We start from the raw sequence: 16,975 nt of genomic DNA, 5'->3' as shown, positions 1-16,975 counted from the left end.
ACTAGAGAGAGCTGGCACCCCCTGACTAGAGCTGGGACCCCCTGACTAGAGAGAGCTGAGACCCCCTGACTAGAGAGAGCTGGGACCCCCTGACTAGAGAGAGCTGAGACCCCCTGACTAGAGAGAGCTGAGACCCCCTGACTAGAGAGAGCTGAGACACCCTGACCCCCTGACTAGAGAGAGCTGAGACCCCCTGACTAGAGAGAGCTGAGACCCCCTGACTAGAGAGAGCTGAGACACCCTGACCCCCTGACTAGAGAGAGCTGGGACCCTCTGACTAGAGAGAGCTGAGACCCCCTGACTAGAGAGAGCTGGGACCCCCTGACTAGAGAGAGCTGAGACCCCCTGACTAGAGAGAGCTGAGACCCCCTGACTAGAGAGAGCTGAGACACCCTGACCCCCTGACTAGAGAGAGCTGGGACCCTCTGACTAGAGAGAGCTGAGACCCCCTGACTAGAGAGAGCTGGGACCCCCTAACTAGAGAGAGCTGGACCCCCTGACTAGAGAGAGCTGATACCCCCTGACTAGAGAGAGCTGGGACCCCCTGACTAGAGAGAGCTGGGACCCCCTGACTAGAGAGAGCTGGGACCCCCAGACTAGAGAGAGCTGGACCCCCTGACTAAAGAGAGCTGAGACCCCCGGACTAGAGAGAGCTGGGACCCCCTGACTAGAGAGAGCTGGGACCCCCTGACTAGAGAGAGCTGGTACCCCCGGACTAGAGAGAGCTGGGACCCCCTGACTAGAGAGAGCTGGACCCCCTGACTAGAGAGAGCTGGACCCCCTGACTAGAGAGAGCTGGGACCCCCTGACTAGAGAGAGCTGAGACCCCCTGACTAGAGAGAGCTGAGACCCCCTGACTAGAGAGAGCTGAGACACCCTGACCCCCTGACTAGTGAGAGCTGGGACCCTCTGACTAGAGAGAGCTGAGACCCCCTGACTAGAGAGAGCTGAGACCCCCTGACTAGAGAGAGCTGAGACACCCTGACCCCCTGACTAGAGAGAGCTGAGACCCCCTGACTAGAGAGAGCTGGGACCCCCTGACTAGAGAGAGCTGAGACCCCCTGACTAGAGAGAGCTGAGACCCCCTGACTAGAGAGAGCTGAGACACCCTGACCCCCTGACTAGAGAGAGCTGGGACCCTCTGACTAGAGAGAGCTGAGACCCCCTGACTAGAGAGAGCTGGGACCCCCTGACTAGAGAGAGCTGAGACCCCCTGACTAGAGAGAGCTGAGACCCCCTGACTAGACAGAGCTGTGACACCCTGACCCCCCGACTAGAGAGAGCTTTGACCCTCTGACTAGAGAGCTGAGACCCCCTGACTAGAGAGAGCTGGGACCCCCTGACTAGAGAAAGCTGGACCCCCTGACTAGAGAGAGCTGATACCCCCTGACTAGAGAGAGCTGGACCCCCTAACTAGAGAGAGCTGGGACCCCTGACTAGAGAGATCTGGGACCCCCTGACTAGAGAGAGCTGGGACCCCCTGACTAGAGAGAGCTGAGACCCCCTGACTTTAGAGAGCTGGGACCCCCTGACTAGAGAGAGCTGAGACCCCCTGACTAGAGAGAGCTTAGACCCCCTGGACTAGAGAGAGCTGGACCCCCTGAGTAGAGAGAGCTGGCACCCCCTGACTAGAGCTGGGAACCCCTCACTAGAGAGAGCTGAGACCACCAGACTAGAGAGAGCTGAGACCCCCTGACTAGAGAGAGCTGAGACCCCTGACTAGAGAGAGCTGAAACACCCTGACCCCCTGACTAGAGAGAGCTGGAACCCCCTGACTAGAGAGAGCTGAGACCCCCTAACTAGAGAGAGCTGGGACCCCCTGACTAGAGAGAGCTGGACCCCCTGACTAGAGAGAGCTGATACCCCCTGACTAGAGAGAGCTGGGACCCCCAGACTAGAGAGAGCTGGACCCCCTGACTAGAGAGAGCTGAGACCCCCTGACTAGAGAGAGCTGAGACCCCCTGACTAGAGAGAGCTGAGACCCCCTGACTAGAGAGAGCTGTTACCCCCGGACTAGAGAGAGCTGGTACCCCCGGACTAGAGAGAGCTGGACCCCCTGACTAGAGAGAGCTGGATCCCCTGACTAGAGAGAGCTGAGACCCCCTGACTAGAGAGAGCTGGGACCCCCTGACTAGAGAGAGCTGAGACCCCCTGACTAGAGAGAGCTGAGACCCCCTGACTAGAGAGAGCTGAGACCCCCTGACTAGAGAGAGCTGTTACCCCCGGACTAGAGAGAGCTGGTACCCCCGGACTAGAGAGAGCTGGACCCCCTGACTAGAGAGAGCTGGATCCCCTGACTAGAGAGAGCTGAGACCCCCTGACTAGAGAGAGCTGGGACCCCCTGACTAGAGAGAGCTGAGACCCCCTGACTAGAGAGAGCTGAGACCCCCTGACTAGAGAGAGCTGAGACACCCTGACCCCCTGACTAGAGAGAGCTGGGACCCCCTGACTAGAGAGAGCTGAGACCCCCTGACTAGAGAGAGCTGAGACCCCCTGACTAGAGAGAGCTGAGACACCCTGACCCCCTGACTAGAGAGAGCTGGGACCCTCTGACTAGAGAGAGCTGAGACCCCCTGACTAGAGAGAGCTGGGACACCCTGACTAGAGAGAGCTGAGACCCCCTGACAAGAGAGAGCTGAGACCCACTGACTAGAGAGAGCTGAGACACCCTGACCCCCTGACTAGAGAGAGCTGGACCCCCTGACTAGAGAGAGCTGAGACCCCCTGACTAGAGAGAGCTGAGATACCCTGACCCCCTGACTAGAGAGAGCTGAGACACCCTGACTAGAGAGAGCTGAGACCCCCTGACTAGAGAGAGCTGAGACCCCCTGACTAGAGAGAGCTGAGACACCCTGACCCCCTGACTAGAGAGAGCTGAGACACCCTGACCCCCTGACTAGAGAGAGCTGGACCCCCTGACTAGAGAGAGCTGGGACCCCCTGACTAGAGAGAGCTGAGACACCCTGACCCCCTGACTAGAGAGAGCTGGACCCCCTGACTAGAGAGAGCTGGGACCCTCTGACTAGAGAGAGCTGAGACCCCCTGACTAGAGAGAGCTGGGACCCCCTGACTAGAGAGAGCTGGACCCCCTGACTAGAGAGAGCTGATACCCCCTGACTAGAGAGAGCTGGGACCCCCTGACTAGAGAGAGCTGGGACCCCCTGACTAGAGAGAGCTGGGACCCCCAGACTAGAGAGAGCTGGACCCCCTGACTAAAGAGAGCTGAGACCCCCGGACTAGAGAGAGCTGGGACCCCCTGACTAGAGAGAGCTGGGACCCCCTGACTAGAGAGAGCTGGATCCCCTGACTAGAGAGAGCTGAGACCCCCTGACTAGAGAGAGCTGGGACCCCCTGACTAGAGAGAGCTGAGACCCCCTGACTAGAGAGAGCTGAGACCCCCTGACTAGAGAGAGCTGAGACACCCTGACCCCCTGACTAGAGAGAGCTGGGACCCCCTGACTAGAGAGAGCTGAGACCCCCTGACTAGAGAGAGCTGAGACCCCCTGACTAGAGAGAGCTGAGACACCCTGACCCCCTGACTAGAGAGAGCTGGGACCCTCTGACTAGAGAGAGCTGAGACCCCCTGACTAGAGAGAGCTGGGACACCCTGACTAGAGAGAGCTGAGACCCCCTGACAAGAGAGAGCTGAGACCCACTGACTAGAGAGAGCTGAGACACCCTGACCCCCTGACTAGAGAGAGCTGGACCCCCTGACTAGAGAGAGCTGAGACCCCCTGACTAGAGAGAGCTGAGATACCCTGACCCCCTGACTAGAGAGAGCTGAGACACCCTGACTAGAGAGAGCTGAGACCCCCTGACTAGAGAGAGCTGAGACCCCCTGACTAGAGAGAGCTGAGACACCCTGACCCCCTGACTAGAGAGAGCTGAGACACCCTGACCCCCTGACTAGAGAGAGCTGGACCCCCTGACTAGAGAGAGCTGGGACCCCCTGACTAGAGAGAGCTGAGACACCCTGACCCCCTGACTAGAGAGAGCTGGACCCCCTGACTAGAGAGAGCTGGGACCCTCTGACTAGAGAGAGCTGAGACCCCCTGACTAGAGAGAGCTGGGACCCCCTGACTAGAGAGAGCTGGACCCCCTGACTAGAGAGAGCTGATACCCCCTGACTAGAGAGAGCTGGGACCCCCTGACTAGAGAGAGCTGGGACCCCCTGACTAGAGAGAGCTGGGACCCCCAGACTAGAGAGAGCTGGACCCCCTGACTAAAGAGAGCTGAGACCCCCGGACTAGAGAGAGCTGGGACCCCCTGACTAGAGAGAGCTGGGACCCCCTGACTAGAGAGAGCTGGTACCCCCGGACTAGAGAGAGCTGGGACCCCCTGACTAGATAGAGCTGGACCTCCTGACTAGAGAGAGCTGGACCCCCTGGACTAGAGAGAGCTGGACCCCCTGACTAGAGAGAGCTGGACCCCCTGACTAGAGAGAGCTGAGACCCCCTGACTAGAGAGAGCTGGACCCCCTGGACTAGAGAGAGCTGGACCCCCTGAGTAGAGAGAGCTGGACCCCCTGACTAGAGAGAGCTGGACCCCCTGACTAGAGAGAGCTGAGACCCCCTGACTAAAGAGAGCTGGACCCCCTGACCAGAGAGAGCTGGACCCCCTGACTAGAGAAAGCTGAGACCCCCTGACTAGAGAGAGCTGGACCCCCTGACTAGAGAGAGCTGGACCCCCTGGACTAGAGAGAGCTGGACCCCCTGACTAGAGAGAGCTGGACCCCCTGACTAGAGAGAGCTGAGACCCCCTGACTAGAGAGAGCTGGACCCCCTGACTAGAGAGAGCTGGACCCCCTGACTAGAGAGAGCTGAGACCCCCTGACTAGAGAGAGCTGGACCCCCTGACTAGAGAGAGCTGGACCCCCTGACTAGAGAGAGCTGGACCCCCTGACTAGAGAGAGCTAAGACCCCCTTGACTAGAGAGAGCTAAGACCCCCTGACAAGAGAGAGCTGAGACACCCTGACCCCCTGACTAGAGAGAGCTGGGACCCTCTAGCTAGAGAGAGCTGAGACCCCCTGACTAGAGAGAGCTGAGACCCCCTGACTAGAGAGAGCTGAGACCCCCTGACTAGAGAAAGCTGAGACACCCTGACCCCCTGACTAGAGAGAGGTGGGACCCTCTGACTAGAGAGAGCTGAGACCCCCTGACTAGAGAGAGCTGGGACCCCCTGACTAGAGAGAGCTGGACCCCCTGACTAGAGAGAGCTGATACCCCCTGACTAGAGAGAGCTGGGACCCCCTGACTAGAGAGAGCTGGGACCCCCTGACTAGAGAGAGCTGGGACCCCCAGACTAGAGAGAGCTGGACCCCTTGACTAAAGAGAGCTGAGACCCCCGGACTAGAGAGAGCTGGGACCCCCTGACTAGAGAGAGCTGGGACCCCCTGAGTAGAGAGAGCTGGTACCCCCGGACTAGAGAGAGCTGGGACCCCCTGACTAGATAGAGCTGAGACCCCCTGACTAGAGAGAGCTGAGACACCCTGACTAGAGAGAGCTGGGACCCCCTGACTAGAGAGAGCTGAGACCCCCTGACTAGAGAGAGCTGAGACCCCCTGACTAGAGAGAGCTGAGACACCCTGACCCCCTGACTAGAGAGAGCTGGGGCCCTCTGACTAGAGAGAGCTGAGACCCCCTGACTAGAGAGAGCTGGGACCCCCTGACTAGAGAGAGCTGGACCCCCTGACTAGAGAGAGCTGATACCCCCTGACTAGAGAGAGCTGGGACCCCCTGACTAGAGAGAGCTGGGACCCCCTGACTAGAGAGAGCTGGGACCCCCTGACTAGAGAGAGCTGGACCCCCTGACTAAAGAGAGCTGAGACCCCCGGACTAGAGAGAGCTGAGACCCCCTGACTAGAGAGAGCTGGGACCCCCTGACTAGAGAGAGCTGAGACCCCCAGACTAGAGAGAGCTGGACCCCCTGACTAGAGATAGCTGGACCCCCTGGACTAGAGAGAGCTGGGACCCCCTGACTAGAGAGAGCTGGACCCCCTGACTAGAGAGAGCTGGACCCCCTGACTAGAGAGAGCTGGGACCCCCTGACTAGAGAGAGCTGGACCCCCTGACTAGAGAGAGCCGGACCCCCTGGACTAGAGAGAGCTGGGACCCCCTGACTAGAGAGAGCTGGGACCCCCTGACTAGAGAGAGCTGAGAACCCCTTGACTAGAGAGAGCTGTTACCCCCTGACTAGAGAGAGCTGGACCCCCTGACTAGAGAGAGCTGAGAAGCCCTTGACTAGAGAGAGCTGAGACCCCCTGACTAGAGAGAGCTGGAATCGCAGGCCAGACTCTAACTTACAGAGAATTTTGCCTACCAGTTATACTGTTTACAAGGACATAGATTACATCAACAATAACAGATGGCCTCAGACGCCTGCATGTCGGGAGGGGGGTCAGGCCCCGATCAGATAGCTCCAACAAACCTGCACAGAACATGTGAAACGCACACATACAAGCACTAGGGCATCACACTCTAGTTCATGTCAGGGGATTATGACCGTTTATCAAGAGAACACCCAATACCCAAACAGCGATACAGCCACAGCTATCCTTCACCAGAGAGAGCCATGCATCCTGGCAGGAGGTCAACCCAAGCAGCTGAAGAGACTAGATTTAAAACTACAAAGTCATCTTTTAAACTAAATATATAGAAGTATGAAATCACACAGAATTACAATCGTCTTTAAACTCAATATATGAAAGCAGAGAAAGAGATACATAGATTCATTATCCTTGATTATTCAGGTTAGGGAAATAGTAAATAGAAGCTGAGACCCCCTGACTAGAGAGAGCTGAGACCCCCTGGACTAGAGAGAGCTGGACCCCCTGACTAGAGAGAGCTGGCACCCCCTGACTAGAGCTGGGACCCCCTGACTAGAGAGAGCTGAGACCCCCTGACTAGAGAGAGCTGAGACCCCCTGACTAGAGAGAGCTGAGACACCCTGACCCCCTGACTAGAGAGAGCTGGGACCCTCTGACTAGAGAGAGCTGAGACCCCCTGACTAGAGAGAGCTGGGACCCCCTGACTAGAGAGAGCTGAGATCCCCTGACTAGACAGAGCTGAGACACCCTGAACCCCCGACTAGAGAGAGCTGGGACCCTCTGACTAGAGAGAGCTGAGACCCCCTGACTAGAGAGAGCTGGGACCCCCTGACTAGAGAAAGCTGGACCCCCTGACTAAAGAGAGCTTATACCCCCTGACTAGAGAGAGCTGGACCCCCTGACTAGAGAGAGCTGGACCCCCTGGACTAGAGAGAGCTGGACCCCCTGACTAGAGAGAGCTTGACCCCCTAACTAGAGAGAGCTGGGACCCCTGACTAGAGAGATCTGGGACCCCCTGACTAGAGAGAGCTGGGACCCCCTGACTAGAGAGAGCTGAGACCCCCTGACTTTAGAGAGCTGGGACCCCCTGACTAGAGAGAGCTGAGACCCCCTGACTAGAGAGAGCTTAGACCCCCTGGACTAGAGAGAGCTGGACCCCCTGAGTAGAGAGAGCTGGCACCCCCTGACTAGAGCTGGGACCCCCTGACTAGAGAGAGCTGAGACCCCCAGACTAGAGAGAGCTGAGACCCCCTGACTAGAGAGAGCTGAGACCCCTGACTAGAGAGAGCTGAAACACCCTGACCCCCTGACTAGAGAGAGCTGGGACCCCCTGACTAGAGAGAGCTGAGACCCCCTAACTAGAGAGAGCTGGGACCCCCTGACTAGAGAGAGCTGGACCCCCTGACTAGAGAGAGCTGATACCCCCTGACTAGAGAGAGCTGGGACCCCCAGACTAGAGAGAGCTGGACCCCCTGACTAGAGAGAGCTGAGACACCCTGACTAGAGAGAGCTGGACCCCCTGACTAGAGAGAGCTGGATCCCCTGACTAGAGAGAGCTGAGACCCCCTGACTAGAGAGAGCTGGGACCCCCTGACTAGAGAGAGCTGAGACCCCCTGACTAGAGAGAGCTGGGACCCCCTGACTAGAGAGAGCTGAGACCCCCTGACTAGAGAGAGCTGGGACCCCCTGACTAGAGAGAGCTGAGACCCCCGGACTAGAGAGAGCTGGGACCCCCTGACTAGAGAGAGCTGAGACCCCCGGACTAGAGAGAGCTGGACCCCCTGGACTAGAGAGAGCTGAGACCCCCTGACTAGAGAGAGCTGGGACCCTCTGACTAGAGAGAGCTGGGACCCCCTGACTAGAGAGAGCTAAGACCCCCTGACTAGAGAGAGCTAGGACCCCCTGACTAGAGAGAGCTGAGACCCCCTGACTAGAGAGAGCTGGACCCCCTGACTAGAGAGAGCTGGACCCCCTGGACTGGAGAGAGCTGGGACCCCCTGACTAGAGAGAGCTGAGACCCCCTGACTAGAGAGAGCTGGGACCCCCTGACTAGAGAGAGCTGAGACCCCCTGACTAGAGAGAGCTGGGACCTTCTGACTAGAGTGAGCTGGGACCCCCTGACTAGAGTGAGCTGGGACCCCCTGACTAGAGAGAGCTGGACCCCCTGGACTAGAGAGAGCTGGGACCCCCTGACTAGAGAGAGCTGGGACCCCCTGACTAGAGAGAGCTGAGAACCCCTTGACTAGAGAGAGCTGAGACCCCCTGACTAGAGAGAGCTGGAATCGCAGGCCAGACTCTAACTTACAGAGAATTTTGCCTACCAGTTATACTGTTTACAAGTACATAGATTACATCAACAATAACAGATGGCCTCAGACGCCTGCATGTCGGGAGGGGGGTCAGGCCCCGATCAGATAGCTCCAACAAACCTGCACAGAACATGTGAAACGCACACACATACAAGCACTAGGGCATCACACTCTAGTTCATGTCAGGGGATTATGACCGTTTATCAAGAGAACACCCAATACCCAAACAGCGATACAGCCACAGCTATCCTTCACCAGAGAGAGCCATGCATCCTGGCAGGAGGTCAACCCAAGCAGCTGAAGAGACTAGATTTAAAACTACAAAATCATCTTTTAAACTAAATATATAGAAGTATGAAATCCCACAGAATTACAATCATCTTTAAACTCAATATATGAAAGCAGAGAAAGAGATACATAGATTAATTATCCTTGATTATTCAGGTTAGGGAAATAGTAAAAAGAAACATTGAGAAGGATAGGTGTATAAAAGAAGAGACACAGGTAACTGACCTGCCCCTTCATTACAAATACATTTTTAAAGCATGTATTTTGTAATCTGTAGTGAAATACTTTTTTAAATGAACCTCCCCAATCCTGTAGGGTGGAAAAAATAATTTGAATGTGGCAGTACCAGCCTCTGTATATCAACAAATCATCAGGGTCATGTGAACTAATGAATATTCATGACTAGAGAGAGCTGGGACCCCCTGACTAGAGAGAGCTGAGACCCCCTGACTAGAGAGAGCTGAGAGCTGGAATCGCAGGCCAGACTCTAACTTACAGAGAATTTTGCCTACCAGTTATACTGGTTACAAGGACATAGATTACATCAACAATAACAGATGGCCTCAGACGCCTGCATGTCGGGAGGGGGGTCAGGCCCCGATCAGATAGCTCCAACAAACCTGCACAGAACATGTGAAACGCACACACATACAAGCACTAGGGCATCACACTCTAGTTCATGTCAGGGGATTATGACCGTTTATCAAGAGAACACCCAATACCCAAAAAGCGATACAGCCACAGCTATCCTTCACCAGAGAGAGCCATGCATCCTGGCAGGAGGTCAACCCAAGCAGCTGAAGAGACTAGATTTAAAACTACAAAATCATCTTTTAAACTAAATATATAGAAGTATGAAATCACACAGAATTACAATCATCTTTAAACTCAATATATGAAAGCAGAGAAAGAGATACATAGATTCATTATCCTTGATTATTCAGGTTAGGGAAATAGTAAATAGAAGCTGAGACCCCCTGACTAGAGAGAGCTGAGACCCCCTGACTAGAGAGAGCTGGCACCCCCTGACTAGAGCTGGGACCCCCTGACTAGAGAGAGCTGAGACACCCTGACTAGAGAGAGCTGGGACCCCCTGACTAGAGAGAGCTGAGACCCCCTGACTAGAGAGAGCTGAGACCCCCTGACTAGAGAGAGCTGAGACACCCTGACCCCCTGACTAGAGAGAGCTGGGACCCTCTGACTAGAGAGAGCTGAGACCCCCTGACTAGAGAGAGCTGGGACCCCCTGACTAGAGAGAGCTGAGACCCCCTGACTAGAGAGAGCTGAGACCCACTGACTAGAGAGAGTTGAGACACCCTGACCCCCTGACTAGAGAGAGCTGGACCCCCTGACTAGAGAGAGCTGAGACCCCCTGACTAGAGAGAGCTGAGATACCCTGACCCCCTGACTAGAGAGAGCTGAGACACCCTGACTAGAGAGAGCTGAGACCCCCTGACTAGAGAGAGCTGAGACCCCCTGACTAGAGAGAGCTGAGACACCCTGACCCCCTGACTAGAGAGAGCTGAGACACCCTGACCCCCTGACTAGAGAGAGCTGGACCCCCTGACTAGAGAGAGCTGAGACCCCCTGACTAGAGAGAGCTGAGACACCCTGACCCCCTGACTAGAGAGAGCTGGACCCCCTGACTAGAGAGAGCTGGGACCCTCTGACTAGAGAGAGCTGAGACCCCCTGACTAGAGAGAGCTGGGACCCCCTGACTAGAGAGAGCTGGACCCCCTGACTAGAGAGAGCTGATACCCCCTGACTAGAGAGAGCTGGGACCCCCTGACTAGAGAGAGCTGGGACCCCCTGACTAGAGAGAGCTGGGACCCCCAGACTAGAGAGAGCTGGACCCCCTGACTAAAGAGAGCTGAGACCCCCGGACTAGAGAGAGCTGGGACCCCCTGACTAGAGAGAGCTGGGACCCCCTGACTAGAGAGAGCTGGTATCCCCGGACTAGAGAGAGCTGGGACCCCCTGACTAGATAGAGCTGGACCCCCTGACTAGAGAGAGCTGGACCCCCTGGACTAGAGAGAGCTGGACCCCCTGACTAGAGAGAGCTGGACCCCCTGACTAGAGAGAGCTGAGACCCCCTGACTAGAGAGAGCTGGACCCCCTGGACTAGAGAGAGCTGGACCCCCTGAGTAGAGAGAGCTGGACCCCCTGACTAGAGAGAGCTGGACCCCCTGACTAGAGAGAGCTGATACCCCCTGACTAAAGAGAGCTGGACCCCCTGACTAGAGAGAGCTGGACCCCCTGACTAGAGAGAGCTGAGACCCCCTGACTAGAGAGAGCTGGACCCCCTGACTAGAGAGAGCTGGACCCCCTGGACTAGAGAGAGCTGGACCCCCTGACTAGAGAGAGCTGGACCCCCTGACTAGAGAGAGCTGAGACCCCCTGACTAGAGAGAGCTGGACCCCCTGACTAGAGAGAGCTGGACCCCCTGACTAGAGAGAGCTGAGACCCCCTGACTAGAGAGAGCTGGACCCCCTGACTAGAGAGAGCTGGACCCCCTGACTAGAGAGAGCTGAGACCCCCTGGACTAGAGAGAGCTGGACCCCCTGACTAGAGAGAGCTGGACCCCCTGACTAGAGAGAGCTGGACCCCCTGACTAGAGAGAGCTGGACCCTCTGACTAGAGAGAGCTGGACCCCCTGACTAGAGAGAGTTGAGACCCCCTGACTAGAGAGAGCTGGGACCCCCTGACTAGAGAGAGCTGAGACCCCCTGACTAGAGAGAGCTGGGACCCCCTGACTAGAGAGAGCTGGGACCCCCAGACTAGAGAGAGCTGGGACCCCCTGACTAGAGAGAGCTGGACCCCCTGACTAGAGAGAGCTGGACCCCCTGGACTAGAGAGAGCTGGGACCCCCTGACTAGAGAGAGCTGAGACCCCCTGACTAGAGAGAGCTGGGACCCCCTGACTAGAGAGAGCTGAGACCCCCAGACTAGAGAGAGCTGGGACCCCCTGACTAGAGAGAGCTGGACCCCCTGACTAGAGAGAGCTGGACCCCCTGGACTAGAGAGAGCTGGGACCCCCTGACTAGAGAGAGCTGGACCCCCTGACTAGAGAGAGCTGGACCCCCTGACTAGAGAGAGCTGAGAACCCCTTGACTAGAGAGAGCTGAGACCCCTTGACTAGAGAGAGCTGGAATCGCAGGCCAGACTCTAACTTACAGAGAATTTTGCCTACCAGTTATACTGGTTACAAGGACATAGATTACATCAACAATAACAGATGGCCTCAGACGCCTGCATGTCGGGAGGGGGGTCAGGCCCCGATCAGATAGCTCCAACAAACCTGCACAGAACATGTGAAACGCACACACATACAAGCACTAGGGCATCACACTCTAGTTCATGTCAGGGGATTATGACCGTTTATCAAGAGAACACCCAATACCCAAACAGCGATACAGCCACAGCTATCCTTCACCAGAGAGAGCCATGCATCCTGGCAGGAGGTCAACCCAAGCAGCTGAAGAGACTAGATTTAAAACTACAAAATCATCTTTTAAACTAAATATATAGAAGTATGAAATCACACAGAATTACAATCACCTTTAAACTCAATATATGAAAGCAGAGAAAGAGATACATAGATTCATTATCCTTGATTATTCAGGTTATGGAAATAGTAAAAAGAAACATTGAGAAGGAATAGGGTATAAAAGAAGAGACACAGGTAACTGACCTGCCCCTTCATTACAAATACATTTTTAAAGCATGTATTTTGTAATCTGTAGTGTAATACTTTTTAAAATGAACCTCCCCAATCCTGTAGGGTGGAAAAAATTATTTGAATTTGGAAGTACCAGCCTCTGTATATCAACAAATCATCAGGGATATGTGAACTAATGAATATTCATGAGCCAAGCAGTAACATTATCGTTAACACGCAGACTAACCATTTAAGAAAAACTCCCTTGGACTATCAGGCTACTTTTACAATTGCATATCTTCTCAAAATGGTGCTCCAAACTCGGGAACAATACTGTAAGTTATTTTAATACTTCTTGGCATTTGTTTTTTCATGGAAATAATATAAAAATAATATATAAATATAATATAATTTATGGCTTAATAATGAATTGGGTCAGCAAACTGATCAGCAAACAATTATTATATTAAAAATGTCCATTTCAAACAACCGAATGGCACATCTTTCTTTATAGTTTAAGTATAGCTTATAGTACACAACAATTAATGTCCCACATATTAATAAGATATAAGGACACAATAGCAGTAAAACTCTTATCAGCACATAAGCTGCTTTAACATTTAATGCAAATAAAAAAAGAAACAAAACAAGAAAAAGGCCAAATCCCCTTTTTTTAAATTATTGTAATAATATCAGTGAACCTGTGATAATTTGATATGCTATCAACCACTGTAAAAAAAAATGTTTTATATGTCAAATATTATTTGTTTGGGGAAAAATATTTGTGTTTGTTGAATGTTAATTTTGTATCATAGGCCACAGGCATATCTCTTGCAATTTTACATTGTTGGTTTACTTAAAAACATTACTTCAATCTTATTATTATTGTTATTATTAGTGCTATTTAATAATAAATATTAATCATTAGCATTAAATGGGTCATATATTTTTAAGTTACAAATGTGTAGCTATATTTAGGTATTGTATAGGCTAATAGAAAACGCAAATGCAGTTTGTTCATGACAAGGAATGCACTGTGATGACATAATGCTTTTACAGTTTACAGGGAAAGATCATTACGGAAGATTTTTATCGGTCTGTGTCTACTGGTAATCATGTGTTGTCTGGTAAGTTCATTTATCACAACTATCACAACACAACACAATTAAAATCAATAATGCTTAATCAAACTAAATAGCATACAAAATATTGGGTACAATGCGGATTCTGTAAAATTGTGTAAATTCATTTGAGAACAATATTCTCCATGATATATGCTAACATTTATTAAGTAGCCTATGTAGACTTACAGGTGTAGCAGGTTATTGTTATTGTAGGGTACTATAAATGATTCTGAACTTCTCAATGTTGTCTATGGCTATAATATTTTCCAAATTGTAGATGTCAGAAAGCTGAATTGAAAGCATATTATTATTAGTATTATTATTGTGTGTATGCATTTCTAGTTCTCAGGGATTAAATGTGGAGAGATTTGAGGTGGATGTTATACCTACTAAACCGCCTCCTCCCCTGCCCCGCAACTTTGTGGGCCTTCATTTCTCCTGTATATTCATATTGAGGTGTCAGAATCGTGGAGGTGTGTGTATTGGCATGGATAGTCCAGTGGAGTAGGCAGAATTGTATTTTTGGTCGGGGTCGGGCCTGGGCAAAAGTGAGCGGGCACTTTCACGCGTGTCACTGTCAATACCAAAACTGCAACTACAACCTGTCCACATACAAAACATGAGCAGTGGTTACAACAAACAACACTTTCTTTCCACTTTTCGAATATTTTCTTCATTTTTAATTGAAAATAAACGCCTTTCCTATCTGATATGTGATGAGAAAAGGAAGCACTGCGAGTTCGACAAAAGCCTAATTCGAACCTCAGGTTGAATTGCGTCAAAGCTTAGTGCCACGCACCTTACCCCTACACTATAATGTATCCTGGCTTTATATAATAAACCTGCACTTGGAATTGAAAAGTCTTACCGTTATTTGCGGCCTGATGGATGGATTCTCTCCCGCGTTAATGCAAGTTTTTTAAAAGTCCTGTTTATAGAAATGTGCATCGCTGCTGTTTATCTATCACACACAACTGCAAATGATAGGCTAAGTGAATAGGTAAACACAATTCATGAACTCACAGGCGCGAGCCGCATGCATGAGACAGCCTAAACATTCCCTAAAACACAGCTGTCAATCAAATTAAAGGGTTAGTTCACCCAAAAATGAAAATTCTGTCATTAATTACTTACCCTCATGTCATTCGACACCCGTAAGACCTCCGTTCGTCTTCGGAACACAAATGAAGATATTTTAGTTGAAATCTGATGGCTCTGAAAGGCCTCCATTGGCACAATGCACGGTTCACTCTCAAGACCCTTAAAAGGTACTAAAGACGGTTTAGTAGAACACCTTTGTGTTCCGAAGACGAACGGAGGTCTTACGGGAGTCGAACGACATGAGGGTAAGTAATTAATGACAGAATTTTCATTTTTGGGTGAACTAACCCTTTAATGAAATGTTACACTTCAAGAATGAGGCGGTGCTCTTCCTTTCTGCAACACATTTATTTCTGTTTTTCTGTTTGAAGATATGAAAATGACTAGATCAGGTTAGATCAGGAGCACTCTCTGTAGCGTGTACACTCACTCATAACATACTGAGCGCTCTTTTACTCTACTAGCGTCAGTTTCCTTAACTCAGTATCAAATATAATGTCTCAAAGTGCAAGCATTAATGCATATTCATGAGTCATGACACTGACTAGACACGATATATATACACGATCTTTAAAGCTACCTTCTCTAAACCCATGAACACTATAAACACAATACACCTAAACATGTTCAGTACTCACTTTTACACGGTGCAGAGGTAAGTATAGTAGATAACAATAGTATTACATTACACCTCTTAACCGGATTGAGGGCGCATTCGTCCTTAAGCTTTATTTGTTTAAATTAGCTCAAATGACTGTCAGATGTAAGTAATTACAAGTGACAAACTATACATCATATAAAAGATCTACCCAGCTAACAAAAAAAGGTCCCCAGAACGTCCCCTAAATGGCCTCAGCGATTGTCCCCCGGACGTCCATGTGTAGGGTCCTCGAGGTCCCGCGAACATCCTCAAAGACGTCCTCCTGACGTTCATAAGGACGTTCACAGGACGTCCAGCGGCCATTCGGGACGTTTAGGGGACTTTCCCTTTAGCAGCATTTTATTTTATATGTCGGCAAACCAAAGAAAACAGACACGTATGAATTGTACGGAACAAAGTATATTTATTTTAATAGTTGTAAAGGTGATGTGCTCTTTCCACGCGCCCGTGTGTGTGTTTGCAAACGCACAGGCAGCTGTGTGTGCGCGCGCGCATCTCTGGTTGTCAGCTGTGGGGTTATTCCGATGGCAATTCTTCCACTTGGCTTCTAACCTAAAACAACAAAATGAACACACTCAGTAGTGTTATGATTTACCCTTCGTAGTGCCACTATGACGCAATCACACTTCAAATGCGGCCTTCAGAGGTGCAGCCTTCACATTGGGACAGCCTTCGTAGTGCAGCTATGACGCAATCGCACTTCAAATGTGGCCTTCAGAGGTGCAGCCTTCACATTGGGATACCCTTCGTAGTGCCACTATGACACAATCACACTTCAAATGCGGCCTTCAGAGGTGCAGCCTTCACATTGGGATACCCTTCGTAGTGCCACTATGACGCAATCACACTTCAAATGCAGCCTTCAGAGGCGCAGCCTTCACATTGGGATACCCTTCGTAGTGCCACTATGACGCAATCACACTTCAAATGCAGCCTTCAGAGGTGCAGCCTTCACATTGGGATACCCTTCGTAGTGCCGCTGTGACGCAATCGCACTTCAAATGTGGCCTTCAGAGGTGCAGCCTTCACATTGGGATACCCTTCGTAGTGCCGCTATGACACAATCACACTTCAAATGCGGCCTTCAGAGGTGCAGCCTTCACATTGGGACAGCCTTCATAGTGCCGCTGTGACGCAATCGCACTTCAAATGCGTCCTTCAGAGGTGCAGCCTTCACATTGGGACAGCCTTCATAGTGCCGCTGTGACGCAATCGCACTTCAAATGCGTCCTTCAGAGGTGCAGCCTTCACATTGGGATACCCTTCTTAGTGCGGCTCCTGGAACCTCTCGACGACGGTGTTAACCGCGTCGCCGAAAAGCCCAGAAGGTGAAATCTGGGAATCCAGGAGAAAGTGTTTCTCTCTCTCCTTCATCCCCGACAGGTTTAACCAAAGATATCTCTCCACACACACCAAACCAGCCATGGAGCGGCCGATGGAACGGGCCGTCTCCTTGGTGATGCGGAGAGACAAGTCGGTGGCTTTCCTTAGTTCGAGGACGTCGTCCGG

General features: G+C 51.9%; 1 protein-coding gene across 1 annotated transcript in view; it reads left to right on the top strand.

The window, feature by feature from the left end:
* Positions 1–12,803: 12,803 nt before the first annotated feature.
* LOC307130529 (NXPE family member 3-like) overlaps positions 12,804–16,975 on the top strand; it is a 58,470-nt gene continuing 54,298 nt past the window's right edge. Inside the window, exons 1-2 of the mRNA XM_079823561.1 lie at positions 12,804–12,915; positions 13,640–13,707. Coding sequence (XP_079679687.1) covers positions 12,888–12,915; positions 13,640–13,707 — 96 coding nt within the window. The 5' untranslated portion in view covers positions 12,804–12,887. The remainder of the gene's footprint in view (positions 12,916–13,639; positions 13,708–16,975) is intronic.

Source organism: Gobio gobio (genome assembly GCF_949357685.1).
Source record: "Gobio gobio genome assembly, chromosome: 8".
Classification (NCBI taxonomy): Eukaryota; Metazoa; Chordata; class Actinopteri; order Cypriniformes; family Gobionidae; genus Gobio; species Gobio gobio.
Note: the sequence above shows the minus strand (reverse complement) of the source record. Positions and strands in the feature narration are given on the sequence as shown.